This window comes from Aythya ferina (assembly GCF_964211825.1).
Source record: "Aythya ferina genome assembly, chromosome: 7".
In the NCBI taxonomy this organism is placed as follows: Eukaryota; Metazoa; Chordata; class Aves; order Anseriformes; family Anatidae; genus Aythya; species Aythya ferina.
This window is the reverse complement of record NC_140302.1, coordinates 4,884,120-4,897,080: the sequence shown is the minus strand read 5'-3', so window position 1 is coordinate 4,897,080 and position 12,961 is coordinate 4,884,120. Positions and strand designations below refer to the sequence as shown.

At 48.8% G+C, this 12,961-nt stretch overlaps 1 protein-coding gene across 1 annotated transcript in view; it reads right to left on the bottom strand.

Annotated features, from left to right (window-relative positions):
* Positions 1–324, bottom strand: part of HK1 (hexokinase 1) — a 31,685-nt gene extending 31,361 nt beyond the window's left edge. Inside the window, exon 1 of the mRNA XM_084525052.1 lies at positions 169–324. Within this exon, the coding sequence (XP_084381178.1) occupies positions 169–231 (63 nt within the window). The 5' untranslated portion in view covers positions 232–324. The remainder of the gene's footprint in view (positions 1–168) is intronic.
* Between the last annotated feature and the right edge of the window lie 12,637 nt (positions 325–12,961).

Here is a 12,961-nt window from a genome sequence, read left to right as displayed (position 1 = left end):
GCGGGCAGGATTTATTCCCTCTTCTCCCCCTGCGGGGTCGCTATGGGGACGCGCAAAGCGACGCCGGCAGCGAAATCGGTGATTTCAAAAATAAAATAAAATAAAATAAATAAAAATAAAGAAGCGGACTAAATAAGGCGCTTCGGGGGGGGGGGATCTCGGCCTCACCTTCTTGACCTGATCCTCCTTCAGCTCGGTGAAGTAGTAGGCCAGCAGCTGGGCGGCGATCATCCTGCCGGCTGCACGGGCGGCTCCGCGCACGCAGCGATGCGGAGCCCGGGGATGGCCGCGCCGCCAGCCCGGCGCCTCCCCTTCCTCCCCTCCCTCCTCCTCCTCCTCCTCCTCCTCCTCCTCGGCCTCCTCCGGCCCCGCCCGCAGCCCCCGCGGCGAGGAGGAGGAGGAAGGAGGAGGGCGATCCGCCGCCCTACCCAGCTTTTCACAGCAATCCCCCGGCCACCCAGTGCCCGCTGCGCGTTCAGCTCCAGTGGAGAAAGGGAAAAGCAGAACAGATTTATTTTATTTTTTTAAATGCTGAGCTAAAGCTGCTTTCAGAAGCAGCTTCTGCGCCCAGAAACCTTTGGGAAAACAGTGGAGCTAACCCAGACACCGTCCTCTGCCCCATGTGTGGGATCACGGGCAGGGCGCCCCGAGCATCCCCTCGCCACGGGACCAGAGCAAGCAGGGCACAGCCTGGGGGTGCTGGGAGCCCCCCAGCTGGTCCCCAGGGGAAGGAGAAGCTCTTGGGCTGCTGTGCCCTGAGGGCTGCCACCTCCCTGCCTCCTCCACCAGCGAGACCCCTGCTTCAAGGTCGCTGCTGGCCGGGACGTGTCGCTGTTGGGTGCGTTCCCCGGTGTTTTCCCACCCCAGCAAAGCCTCGAAGGGCCCACGCAGCGATGCGGTGCCCCCCTGGGAACTGAAGGATGGACGTGAGCAGACACCGAGGTGACACGTGCCAGCGGCTCTCCCCCACGCCCTGTCCTTCCACGGGGCTGGGAGCGCACACGGCGGTGATGCTGGAGGCTTGATTTGCATGGAAATTGGCTGCCAAAGTCCAAGTGATTCAGAAGCTGTTCCCTGCCTTTCCGGCTTCCTTTTCAAGGCTGCTTGAATTCAGTGGTTGCACTGGCAAAACTCACGAGCTCCTTTGGCAGACACGGCCTCCTTCACGCTGCCCTGCTCGGCGCAGGCAGGCTGGAGAGGATTTCCAGAACCGTGGAGCTGGGCAGCGTCATGCCAAGCACCTCCTGCAGCATCCCCCTTGCACGGGCTGACCGAGCTCCCGCTCGGCTGCACTTCACCTTTCAGCCACTCTCCTCCTCGTCTGCCGGTTAGAAATTATCTTTAATTCCCGGCCCAGGCTTGCTCCTGTTTTCAATCCATCTGTCATCTGCTAACCCTCGCCTTTCAGCTGAAATTGCTCCCCTACCTCCCTGCTGCTCACTTGCTATAAATACCCGGGAAGGAAACCGTACACCTCCCGGCTTTTCCTTCGGTAAGTACGGCAGAGCTAGCTCGTTTTTCAGCTCCTTTCCCAGAAGACGACCAAGCTGGATTAGCAGCCCTTTTCCACACGTTCTCCAGCCTGAATCCATCTCTACCAAAGGTGGCAGCTAAAGTCAGGGAAATTGTTCAAGAAAGGGCCCAAACACCCGTGCTGACAGGCACAGTTCTCCAACGGGAAATACACCAACCCCCTGCCCATTCAGGAGCACAAAACCTGGGGCTGCCGAGGCTAACTGGGCCACGAAGACTGCCCCGTGCCATCAGCCCTGCTCCCAGGGGACAGCACACCCTTCACCCCTCACCAAAAATCGCCCTGCTTACAGCCCGGCGGGGCCGGCCGCACGCTGGCTGCCAGATGTCCTCACCAAAAAGCTGCCCTGCAGCAGCCCGGGTCAAAATTCGCAAAGAAGAAATCATTTTGTGCACGTGTGCCTTTCCAGCTGCCTTTTGCTCCTGTCTGAGGGCAGCCTGGCACTGCTCGGTTCCTGCAGGCTTTCCGTTCGTGGTGCTGCCTCTGCTCGAGGTGTGCAGGCTGTCCTCGTATCCCCGCCAGCTCCAGCACCACCAAGATGCACAAAGCATCGCAGCAGGAGTGTCTGCCCGCTCCGTTAACACACTTGGACGAGCTCGAGTTCTTTTCAGCTAATCTTTGACCAAATGAAGGCAATTCAAACCGCGCCCTCTCGGCTCTCGAGGAATTTGACTCAGCCAGCTAAAACTGAGAGGTACAAAATACCCAAACTGGCTGTGAATAACAGAGGTCTTCAGAACAAAGAAGGAAGGACAAATCTTTTTTTTTTTTCACCTGCCAAAGTTACGCCCTAGAAGTGAATTGAAATCACAAATTTCACAAATCATTACAAATCTTTTCTCTCCACTGACCATTTGTATTACTTCATATTTCAAAGCTCGCCCAGAACCAGTTCAGGTTTCCTTTAAGCTACAAAAAGCAATAAGCAAGTTCCAAACCATTACCCTGAAGCCTTCTAAGTTCTGTGCAATGAAAATGAGGCCCGTACACAATGTAAACCCCCAAATAAACAAGAGACTAAAGCATACGCCTAAGCAGGAGGTGGTTCATGTGACAGGAGTCAGCAGCAATTAATGGAGACGGCACCATGGTTTAATGAGCATTGCAAACAACCTGGTTTGTCTTCAGCTGTTGAGCGTGGCATTCAGGAAGAAATTAACTCTACACCCTAAACGACATTAGAAAAAAAAGTAACAGCCCATCTGAAGCAAAACAAGCGCGCTGTTTGCACATTTAGCATCTTTAACCTGCACCCTGTGAGGACAGCTGAGCATGTGGGCAGCTTGTGTGCTGTAACCAGCACTGGGATGCAGGAGCAGGGCAGCTAAATACCCCCACGGACACCCAGCCCCCTTGCAAGCCCTCTCTGCACCGCCAGGCATGCTGCTGGTACTGCTGGGGTCCAGGAGGAGCTGTGCACAGGCTGCCCGACACAGCCACGCAGCTCCCCACCTCTGCATGCCAGAGAACACCACCTCCTGCGAGGCTCTTGTGCCTCCTTACCACCCGGCCCTGGGTTTTTCCTTCTGCTTTACTGGAAAAGATCAATTCAGCAGCCAATTAATTACCGGCACCTAATGTACGCTGCCAGGCAGCCAGCAGGCTAATTTTGAAGTCTACCGTGCCTCGAGACAAATCACTGGAGGCTGAACGTGACACCTGATGACTTGCAGCTATTTTGATGGTGCTCTAATCTTATTGCCCAGGTTTAGCTGTACCGACTGAAGTCATTCAGAGTATCAACTCTCCCGGGTGCTCCCCCAATTCCCCCCTGCATGTTTCTTCATTAAGTGTTTACTGTTCTGTATTAGTCTGTGTTCAGATGTGACTCCCAGAGAAAGGGGGGATTTTGCTTTTAACCACGTCCATCGCGTAGCTTTGCTGTACGCAGCAGCTAAGTCAGTCCTACTTTCGTAAGGAAAAATTCAGGTGGTAGTTGTGGGGTTTTCTTGCTTGCTGTTGTTTGCCTAACTGTCTGAAAAATAATCAATCCACATTTATCCACGTTGCATTTTCCCTTCACAATACTTAAAGCAAAGTGAAAGAGAGCAGCAACTCTAAGAAACATTAATTTCCCAGCTCAAAGCAGCACGTCCAACTAACAAGAGGATTTTTTAATCTCCTTTGAAGCTCCCGTTCCTCAGTAGGAGACCATGTGCTAGCAGGAAAGGAAGCACTGAGCACTGGTGCTGAACTTGGTGCAGAAGCTACAAAGAAAATCTGCAAGCAGCACAGATATCGATTTGCTAATGCATTTAACCTCATTCGGCTGAATTGCTTCTGCAATTTCACCTTGCCAGGAGGCACAGCAAGCAGGCACTACCACACAGCCAGCCGGGGGCTGGGGTGTTTCATCCCATTTTTCCCGTATTAAGAAACAGGATTAGCTAGGAGCACCTTGGGGAGATCTCATTCTGTACACAGGAAAGGCCACGCCACACGTGGACAGAGCAGCAGGCACTCGGAAGGTGGGTCTGATGCTCCTGGTACAGCACATGAGAGCACATTTCCTAAGGACGAGCGCTTCCCCTGGTTAACCAAGGGCCAGAACAGGCTGGGCACGTCTCACCAAGCCAGATATCCCAGCCAAGAAAGCTCTGCGGGTTTCACCTGCACCCAAACACCAGCAAGGCCCTAAGGCAGGGACCTGGTGGGACTGCCAGGGCTCTGGCAGGAGAGGCCAGAAAAGACAACTATCTGCAGCCCCCCATAGCAAGACCCCTCTCCTGGCCCTCTGGTGACATGGGCTGAGGACTGCCAGTGCTAACAACTGCCTAACAGTGTGGTTTTCTTTTTAATGTATACTATATATCATCAAAATAATGCTTTAAGTTCTACTGTTTTAATTTACAAGCTAGCATTTTCCATGTCCAATAGTGTGTCTGGGCTGTCAGGCAGCATCACTGCGATACGCACCCCGCTGTCACTGCCTGCAGCAGCTGCTGGTGGAGAGAAGGCACACCGGGGGAAAAAATAAATAAAATAAAAAATAAATACACTATTTGGGAGGTCTAGCTGATGATTTTTTTTAAGCCTTAATGATGGCAAGCTTCATTTAACTGGGATCAAAACAATTACTCCACCTTTAGCTAACCAATACCTCCAAAACCCGTGGGCTGCACGAGCTGCTCCGCAAAGGACTTCCCTCCCCAGCTCCTCACATTCGTGCTTAACGCCAGGAAACATCTCTCCAGAGTCACACCACCACATGACCTCATCTCCAGCTACCGTGCTACGCAGCAGAGCTTCTCTTTGCAGCCCTACGGCAAAGATGCTAATAATTGGAAGTGGTTTAGTGTCTGCCTGTGCAGTGTTTCAGCAGAGAGAAAGCCAGCGCAGACAGGAGGGCACAAACGGCAGCTGAGCTGAAGGGCGGAAGGGAGGCCAGGCGGCACTGTTTGTGTCCAAGCCTCCCCTGCTGGCTGGAGATGAAGCGGGACCAGGAGAGGCTGTAGGGAGAGGAAGAGTTCCTGCGGCAGTGGCAGGAGAGGAGCCCGACTTGGCAGCAAGAGCCGGGCCTCAGCCAAGAGCCACCAAGCCCAGGCCTCTCCAGACACAGCTGTGAATGGGGTGATCCTCGGGTGATCCAGCGCCCTGCTTCAGTAACAAACAGGGAACTCAGCAAAAGTGGGAATTTACCTACAACTAAATGCTCTCTTGTCACTCTTTAATCTCAAACCCCGAACTCAGGAGCTTTATCACCCCATATTTATACAAATACCAATAATATAAATCTGCTATTCTCTGGTATTTCATAACATTTAAACGGAACTTGAAAGCCTAAATACCACCCCGAGATGGATTCCTTCCCCATAGCAGCATACCTGGCAGCTCCAGAGAGCAGCTACAAAAGGAAGGCACCATCTCTTCTGTGCTACTGGCATCCCCTGCAGCATGGGGATTCACCACAGCAACTTCTTTCCCCCCAGTGTCAAAAGATTACAACTGCTTTTACATCTCCACAAAGAAAGACTGTTGCATCAAGGAAGCACTTTCACTAGGGCTTTGGCACTAAGTCACCGCTGCAGACCATGTGTGTATACACACACGCACACCAGCATTTCAGCAAACTCAGTTTATAGGGCAAGAGAATGGCTGGGTTTCTATGGTGATGAACCTAAAATCAATTAATTGCCTTTCCTGACCAGGAGGTGAAGCATTTGTTTCATTTCAAAGAACATCTCTTGACTCCAGCACCTTGAAATGAGCACAAATGCAGACTTCTGATACACTGCTTAATCTCTAATGTTAATAGAAAGTTTACACAAATAACAATGAAAAATTAAGTATAATACAGAGTGCAAACTGGTCTGAAATTCCAGAAGTCAGGACATAAGTTTAAAATATTTCCAGTTGTTCCATTCAAATCCTTTATCCAGAGAGGAAGCAGCTAAATTAAAGGATGTCTGCATAATCAGTAATTCACTTAAGTGACAAGGCAGTTACAATTAATTCAATGAAGAAAACACAACCTAACTTACTGTACTACACAGAGACAGCTTTCCGAAATCTGCTTTCAGCTCCTCACAGATCGTGGAGGCACTTTGTCAAAGTGTAGCTCTAACACACCTTCTGCTGGATGACTTACAACAACAAAGCCAACCATGAATCCTTACAAAAACCCGCAGGAAAGGGAAGGGTAAATGCAGGTAAACTCTGACAAGCAGCTGGCTTCTGTGCACTGGTATGCACTGTCCCAAGAGCGTTTTTAATCACGCACTCCAGACAGGTGTTTGGAGTGATACTCTCATGCTGTATTAATGATGCCCACCACCCTTTATCCCCAAAGGGGTGCAAGGCAGTTACTTACTGGGCACAGCGGGGAGCAGCAGTAGCCGGGCACATCCAGGGCATTCGGCTCCTTCCATGTAGCCATAGCGAGAGCACCTCTTGCCATGTCACATTGTCATCACAGGGGGCTGACAACAAGAAAGGAGGCATATTTTGTAGGTTTTCACATCTCCCCCCAGCCTCAGGATGCCTATGGACACCCCATAGGCTTGTATATGCCTTGCAGACAGGTGCTCTATTCAAAACCCATCCAACAGCTGGGGTACAGTCACACAGGCTGGGCTTGCAGTCAAGCATCACCCAGGAGCAACAGCAGATTTTGAGCTGTGCTGTGGCAATTTGGTGATATTTTTGGCCAACCTCTTGCATCTGCCTCAGGAGAGGTTGGGGGAAGATGTCCACAGCCCCTCCCAGCCTACCTCCACGAGCAGAGGAGCAAGGATTTTGGCTTCTGTGATTTGACAAGTCTTAGTCACAAAATCCGCACTTTTTAGCCCCAGGGAACCAGGGACCAGGCTGAGAGCTTTCTCCAGAGAGCAGAGGTTGATGTGCAAAGCTACCTCCAGCGTAAGACCCCAGAGGATGAGGGGGGCATGGTGGGCTCAGCTCCCACACACCTTGCCCCAGCATGGGCACCCCGCTGGACCCCCAGCACCATTTGGGCTGCCAAGGGAAGGGGCGACAGGCCCTGCAGAGAGAATCCACCTGCCATGGTCCTGCCATGGTCAGCCACGTCTGCAGGCGGCTTCCCCTCACCTCCCCAGCCCCCTCATGCAGCTTGTGAGGCACCAGTGAACTCCCTGTAAGGGGGTTTTCCACCCCATTCATTTTCAGGGTCCAGCTCCAGCCCCAGCCAGCCCCCAGGGCACCCACAAAGGTTTTTTGGGGTCCTCCTCTTCCCACCTCAACCTTTGCTCCCTCAGGCCACCCTGGCTCTCACAAGGTATTTGCCAGGTGGACAAGGTGCCAGCGGCGGGGCTGAGGGGACTCTGTGAGGAGAGGGCATGGCTGCCCGGCTGCTTCCAGAAGGTTCCAGCAGCCCCGCTGCAGGCCACAGCCGAGTCCTTCAGGGGAAAACAAATTGAAGAAGTGGCAAATTGAAGAAATACCAAACATCAGAGTAGTGAGGGGAAAAAAAAGCGTGAGGAACAGCCCTGCAAGTCCCAAAAAGGAGGGGAAGTCTGGGTACCAGAGCAGAGACCGACAGCCCATCAGGAGACCACAGTGGGACCGGTCCCCACACTGGTGATATGTCCACACTGGGAAAGGCGTTTTTAATTTTGTCTTTGGTTCTCACAATCCAAATCTACTTTGGCAATGAATTAACTTAATTTTCCCTCAGTCAAGTCTGTTTTGCCTGGGACACCTGATTTTCTCCCCTTATCCTGCTGACGATGGGGGTGGGAGCAGCTAGGTGGGTGTCTGGCAGCCAGCCCATGGCCATCCCAGCACAAATACAAGCCTCAAAGAGATTCTGGGCTGATATTTTCATTCTCAGATTTTTCACACGCACAAAAAGGGTAGATGGGGAAGAAAAATTTCAAAATTCATGTACGTATCAGGAAGTCCTTATTTTAATTAAATAGGTTTCTCTATCCCTCTGACCCGTTCCTAATAGCAACAAGAGTCTGGGTTCATGACATTCTTGAAGCTTTTTCTTTTTCTTTTCTTTTTTAATGTAAAAGAAGAAGCTAAAACACCCAGAATAAAGTTACATCTTGGTTTTGCAGACAGAGGAATTCATGTTTGGAAAGGAGAAAAACACTGTGGCTACCAGGCAGCATTTGAGACCCAGAAAATCCCCCTCAGTTGCTCTAACACCTGCCTCAATATAAGATGCTAATATAAGATGCTACTGATCCAGGCCTCCAGCACCAATCTGCAGGGATGCACGTCATTCACAGATCAGGAGGTCTCAGGCTTTTCAGTACAGGCCTGGACAACCCCTTCCTTCCCCCCGCATGGCAGTGACACCACACGTGGCTTAATAAATGGTTTCCTGGGTGGTGGGACAAGCACCCTCCTCGCAGTGCCTTGTCAGCACCCCGAGTACTCAGGGAATTTTTGCCTCTCTGAAGCACTACTTATTCAAAACAACAGGGCTCAACTCAGATTCTTTAAACTTTGATCGGAGCTGGGACAATAAATCCGGTCAATTTCAGACTGCAAAAGAGGAATCTGTGTAAAAATAAAAGTGAATTTTTCACATACCCTTGACTTTATCTGGAGAGCAATCTGGACAGTAAGATACAACCACCAGCACAAACAGGATCCCCAATATATTTAAAGAGCAAAAAGTCCCTCTGCAGCCGGGTGACAGTGGTGTTTCATTTGGATCTGTTTTCCAAATACTTACACAGCATCCCCTTCCAATCACAACATGCCACTTTGAAATGCCAGTACCACTTAGCTCCTGAGTCTATTAGACCATGAAACAATAAACCCAGAGATATAAAAATAACCCAGATACCTACTTTAGCACCCAGTTGAATTGACAGGTGTTATCCCGATGGCTCCGTGGCAAAAGCATCTTCAGAAATGCCATACCTTGACCTTTGCACAACAGGCGTCATGAAGATGGTCTCCAAAAACCAGTGTCTTCCCAAAAGGTGCTAATATTAACTAGAGCTCTTTGTTTCTTTGCACTCAAGGTTTCTCCCCGTCAGCTTTCTGGCATTTGCCAGCGTGGTGCACGCTTTATTGGGCAGATATTGAGCTGCAAATTCCTTCATACTTCTCTATCCGCAGCATTCTGCAGCTAAAGCGCTAACCAGCCAGCAGATGAAAATGCCACTTATTGCTTACTCCTGCTGCAGTTTGTTGAATTAAAACCTCTTTGTTTGCAAGCTGTAAACAAGTTCTTCTTAATCTTTCAATAAAAAAATGTCAATTATGCTCTCTAACAATGTAACTTCATTGTGATGAAAGAAGGCATTGCTATTGCACTAATCATGATAACATATCAGCTGCTTTTAGAGTCAATTCCTTTTTGTGCAAAATTTAATGACCATGCAATTATTCAAATTTCAGACTAACAGACTAGGCTTTAGACCTACAATGCTGCTCCCTTGCTCTGAAAACACACACTTGAAAGCAACAGAAAAGTCTCTAAAGTAGAACTTCCAAGCTCAGAACACAAAACACCTTTAAAATTCATTCAGCACAGCCGGACTTGGGCCCACATTAAACGCAGCTACTTCACTGGAGAGCCTAAAAAGAAAGCCAAATCTTCAGCATGCTATCGCAGGCACTTCTCAGGCCCGTGGCTTTCGTTTGGCTTCACTGGGGGCCGTGTTTATCTCCACCTTCCTCGTCTCTCTCTGGTTTCAGTGCATTTCCTGCAGAATCGCTGGCCGCAGCAGATGTGCCCTTCGGGCATTTCAACTTTTTTTTTTTTTTTTTTTTTTTTCTCATGCCAGTATTTATCCCATTTGTTTCCAGAATCAGCTGCAGCTCCCAAATCAGCATCTGTAACTTTCCACTTTGAAGTATTTAGGACACGCCTGCTGGGAAAGCATCTTCCTCCTTTACCTGCTCAGACCCTCACAGACTCTCACTCCCTGCCCTTCCGTCATCCATTTTCTCCTCCTGCAGAGAGCTCCCCGCTACAACAAAGTTGTCCATCACCAGCTGATCAGCTCTGTTAACTGCTTATGTCCCAATAACCATTCTTGTCATCCTAACCATGCTTTATTTGTGTTTTCACGCAGCCACAGCCAGACGTGGCTGCTGCCACAGGACTTCAGCTCCCCCCGTAAGGTGCCTTTCCCCCACTGCTGAGGGAGCGCCTGAGCTAAACACAGCCCCGCAGGACCCATCCCCTCCATGTCTCCCTGCTCTCCAACTCTCCACAGCAGCAGAGTAGAGCCTTTTTTCGCTCACAGGAGGGGCCAAAGACTGCAGCAATGAGGACAACCCTCTATACAGCCTCAACGGGAGCAACCCCGGTCCTACAGCTAACCAGATGGCCCAGCACCACCATATGGTTGCCCTATAGGAACTGGGACTTCCCGCGGCCTTCCCAGGTGCACAGAAACCTTTGCCAAGCTGAATTTCCAAATAGCAAGAGGCAAATTAAGAACCGCAAAAATAGTAAATTGAATCAACATCGCGGGTGTTTTCAGAGCTGAACCCTAGCATTTTTGAAACGCCCAAGGCGAGGAGCTCTGTCGTCCTGCCAAGTCCGAAGGAAGCAGACACTAATACAGTAGCCACCTCGCTGCCTCCCTTCCCTTTTTATCCTGCTCATGAAATAATAATAAACTGAGCCAGTTGACTTACTTATAGCCCTAAATAATCCTCGTAATTCACTGCTTATAACGTATCACACCTTGCATTGCTCTTACCCCTCCTCCCCACTACTGTGACTTACTTTAAGATGTTCCAATCTGCAATAACAAATCTATGGGGAAGCTTTGGCTGTTGCTGTGCCATACTCTTCACACATCTCTCCCTTCTTCTCCAAAGTCTTTATCCTTCCCAACAAAAAGAAGAAAAGAAGATATAGTGGCAGTGAAACCATTTCGGTCTTTCCTCTACCCATCTCCTCCCTCTGCTTTTTTTTTTTTTTTTTAACCTATAGCTTTATTTTTATTTATTACTTGGGTTTAACTTAATGCTTTGTAGATAAAACTAGGAAAATTGTATTTGTTTTGAAAACCAGTCAGGAAAGATAAAGGGTGAAAGGACCTTCTTCCACTCCTTCCAACAAGTTCCAAATTGCTGAGGCTCACCAGCATTTGGGTCTTAATTCCTTCACAGGAGACCTCCAGCCTGGAGTCTTTTGTCTATTTTCCTGTAGCACATTCCTTGTGCCAGTGTTAAAATTTTTCTGGAGGAACCCATATTTACTGGGTTTCTTACCTATTCTGTTCTCTCTTTGTGGCACACAGTTTGTTCTCTCTCTAGAGGTGCCAAGGCCACATGGGGCCCTCAGACACAAGGCACAGATGATACGTAAGACTGGGTAGGGAAGGGGCTGAAATCCAGAAGACATTAAAAAGCACACAAGATCAAAGTTATTTTGGCATTTTCTTCTCTGATAAACGTGACCACCACTTCACAGCACTTTCAATGTGCACCTGCAATGCAATAGGATCAACAAGAGGAAAACATTAATTTAGCTTTCTGTGCTTTTATACCTTGCCTTATATCCACTGAACGGATGCAGTGCTGGGACAAAGTAGACATCTGACTTCCCTGCCTCCCTAGACAGGCCATCCACACTCACGCATAGGAATAGTTCTGTGATGTTTTCTGTTGTTGGTTTTGTTGTGTTTGTGTGCTTTGTTGCTGATGATGGTTGTTTTTTCATGATGTTGTGGGTTTTTGTTGTTGTTTTGTTTTTGGTTGACAAGCTACCTACTTGACAAGTCTGGGAAATGCTCGGGATGGGCCCTCAGTGATGGTCCACGGCAGCAGAGGTCCTTACAAGAAAAACTGTGAGTTTACAAAGCTGGACAACACTGAGTCTCCCAAGTCCCTCCTCCCTCTCCATGCTCCACTACACTGACATTGTATCTGAGACCCCACACAAAAGACAGCTCACTTTACAAATGCAAAGAAACAGATGACAACAATACTTTCGTTTTGGTATTACCTACATTTCAGCCCCCAACTTCTTTACACTGATCTGCTAATCCTATATAATACTGACTTCCCAAGGGAGATTATGCTAATCAGGATTTCCGAAAGATTTACACATGATCCTATATTTACTTTTGCACTGACAAAGGGTGGATGTCACCAATGAGCTGCTGCTTTTCTCTGGATTATGAGTCAAGCACCATCGCTGTCCAAATCTATAGCCACTGAAACACCTCTTTAGCAGGAAAAACAATATATTTAGGATCACCTTTTTCCCACAGTTGAAAGGGTAACTGCAACCTCATACTGGGAGTTTCTAGAAAGCAAAAGCCTTTATACCTCTACCCAGTTAAAACTTTCCAAATCAAATGTATGACTCAGATCTGAAAAAAGATGTTCACGTCTTCAAAAAGCAACAAAACAAAAATCAGTTTTAAGAAGCACCAAACACGTTGACAGGAGGGAAAACCCACAGAAGTGAAATATCATGAAGGTACCAAAAAAAAAAAAAAAAAAAAAAGTAGAAAAGCACATCTAAGACATGAAACTTGAAGAATCCCATTTTATTTTAAATCACCTACCAATGTTATGTGATCAGGCGTACTATGTGTTTTTCAGAATACTGTGTCGTATTTAATAGAAGGCCTCTACTTTTATTTTAAAATAGGACTTTCAACCGAATCACCACCTACAACGTGCATAGAAGGGTTTTGGCTCAGTGGCTTGATATCCATACAAAACAGACTGCAAGTTTGCAACACTCCTTGAGTTTCCATACATCAATATAATCAGGGACATGAACGCTGCATCATCACCCGGATGGAGAATGTTTTGTCTTAGTGTCAGCTGAAAGCCTGTGTGTTTATAGGATCCCTGGGAAACTACAAGGGATGTTTGTAGCCCCCGTAACTCTCACAGCCCTTCCTTCCTCCATGGCTGCCCAAAAAAATCCTTGCTCAGCAGCCCCCCCAGCCTGGATGCCATCTCCCTCCCCGGTAGACGTGTTATCGGGTCTGTGTGGCAGCTGCCTGGGTTCGCAGCAAACCTACA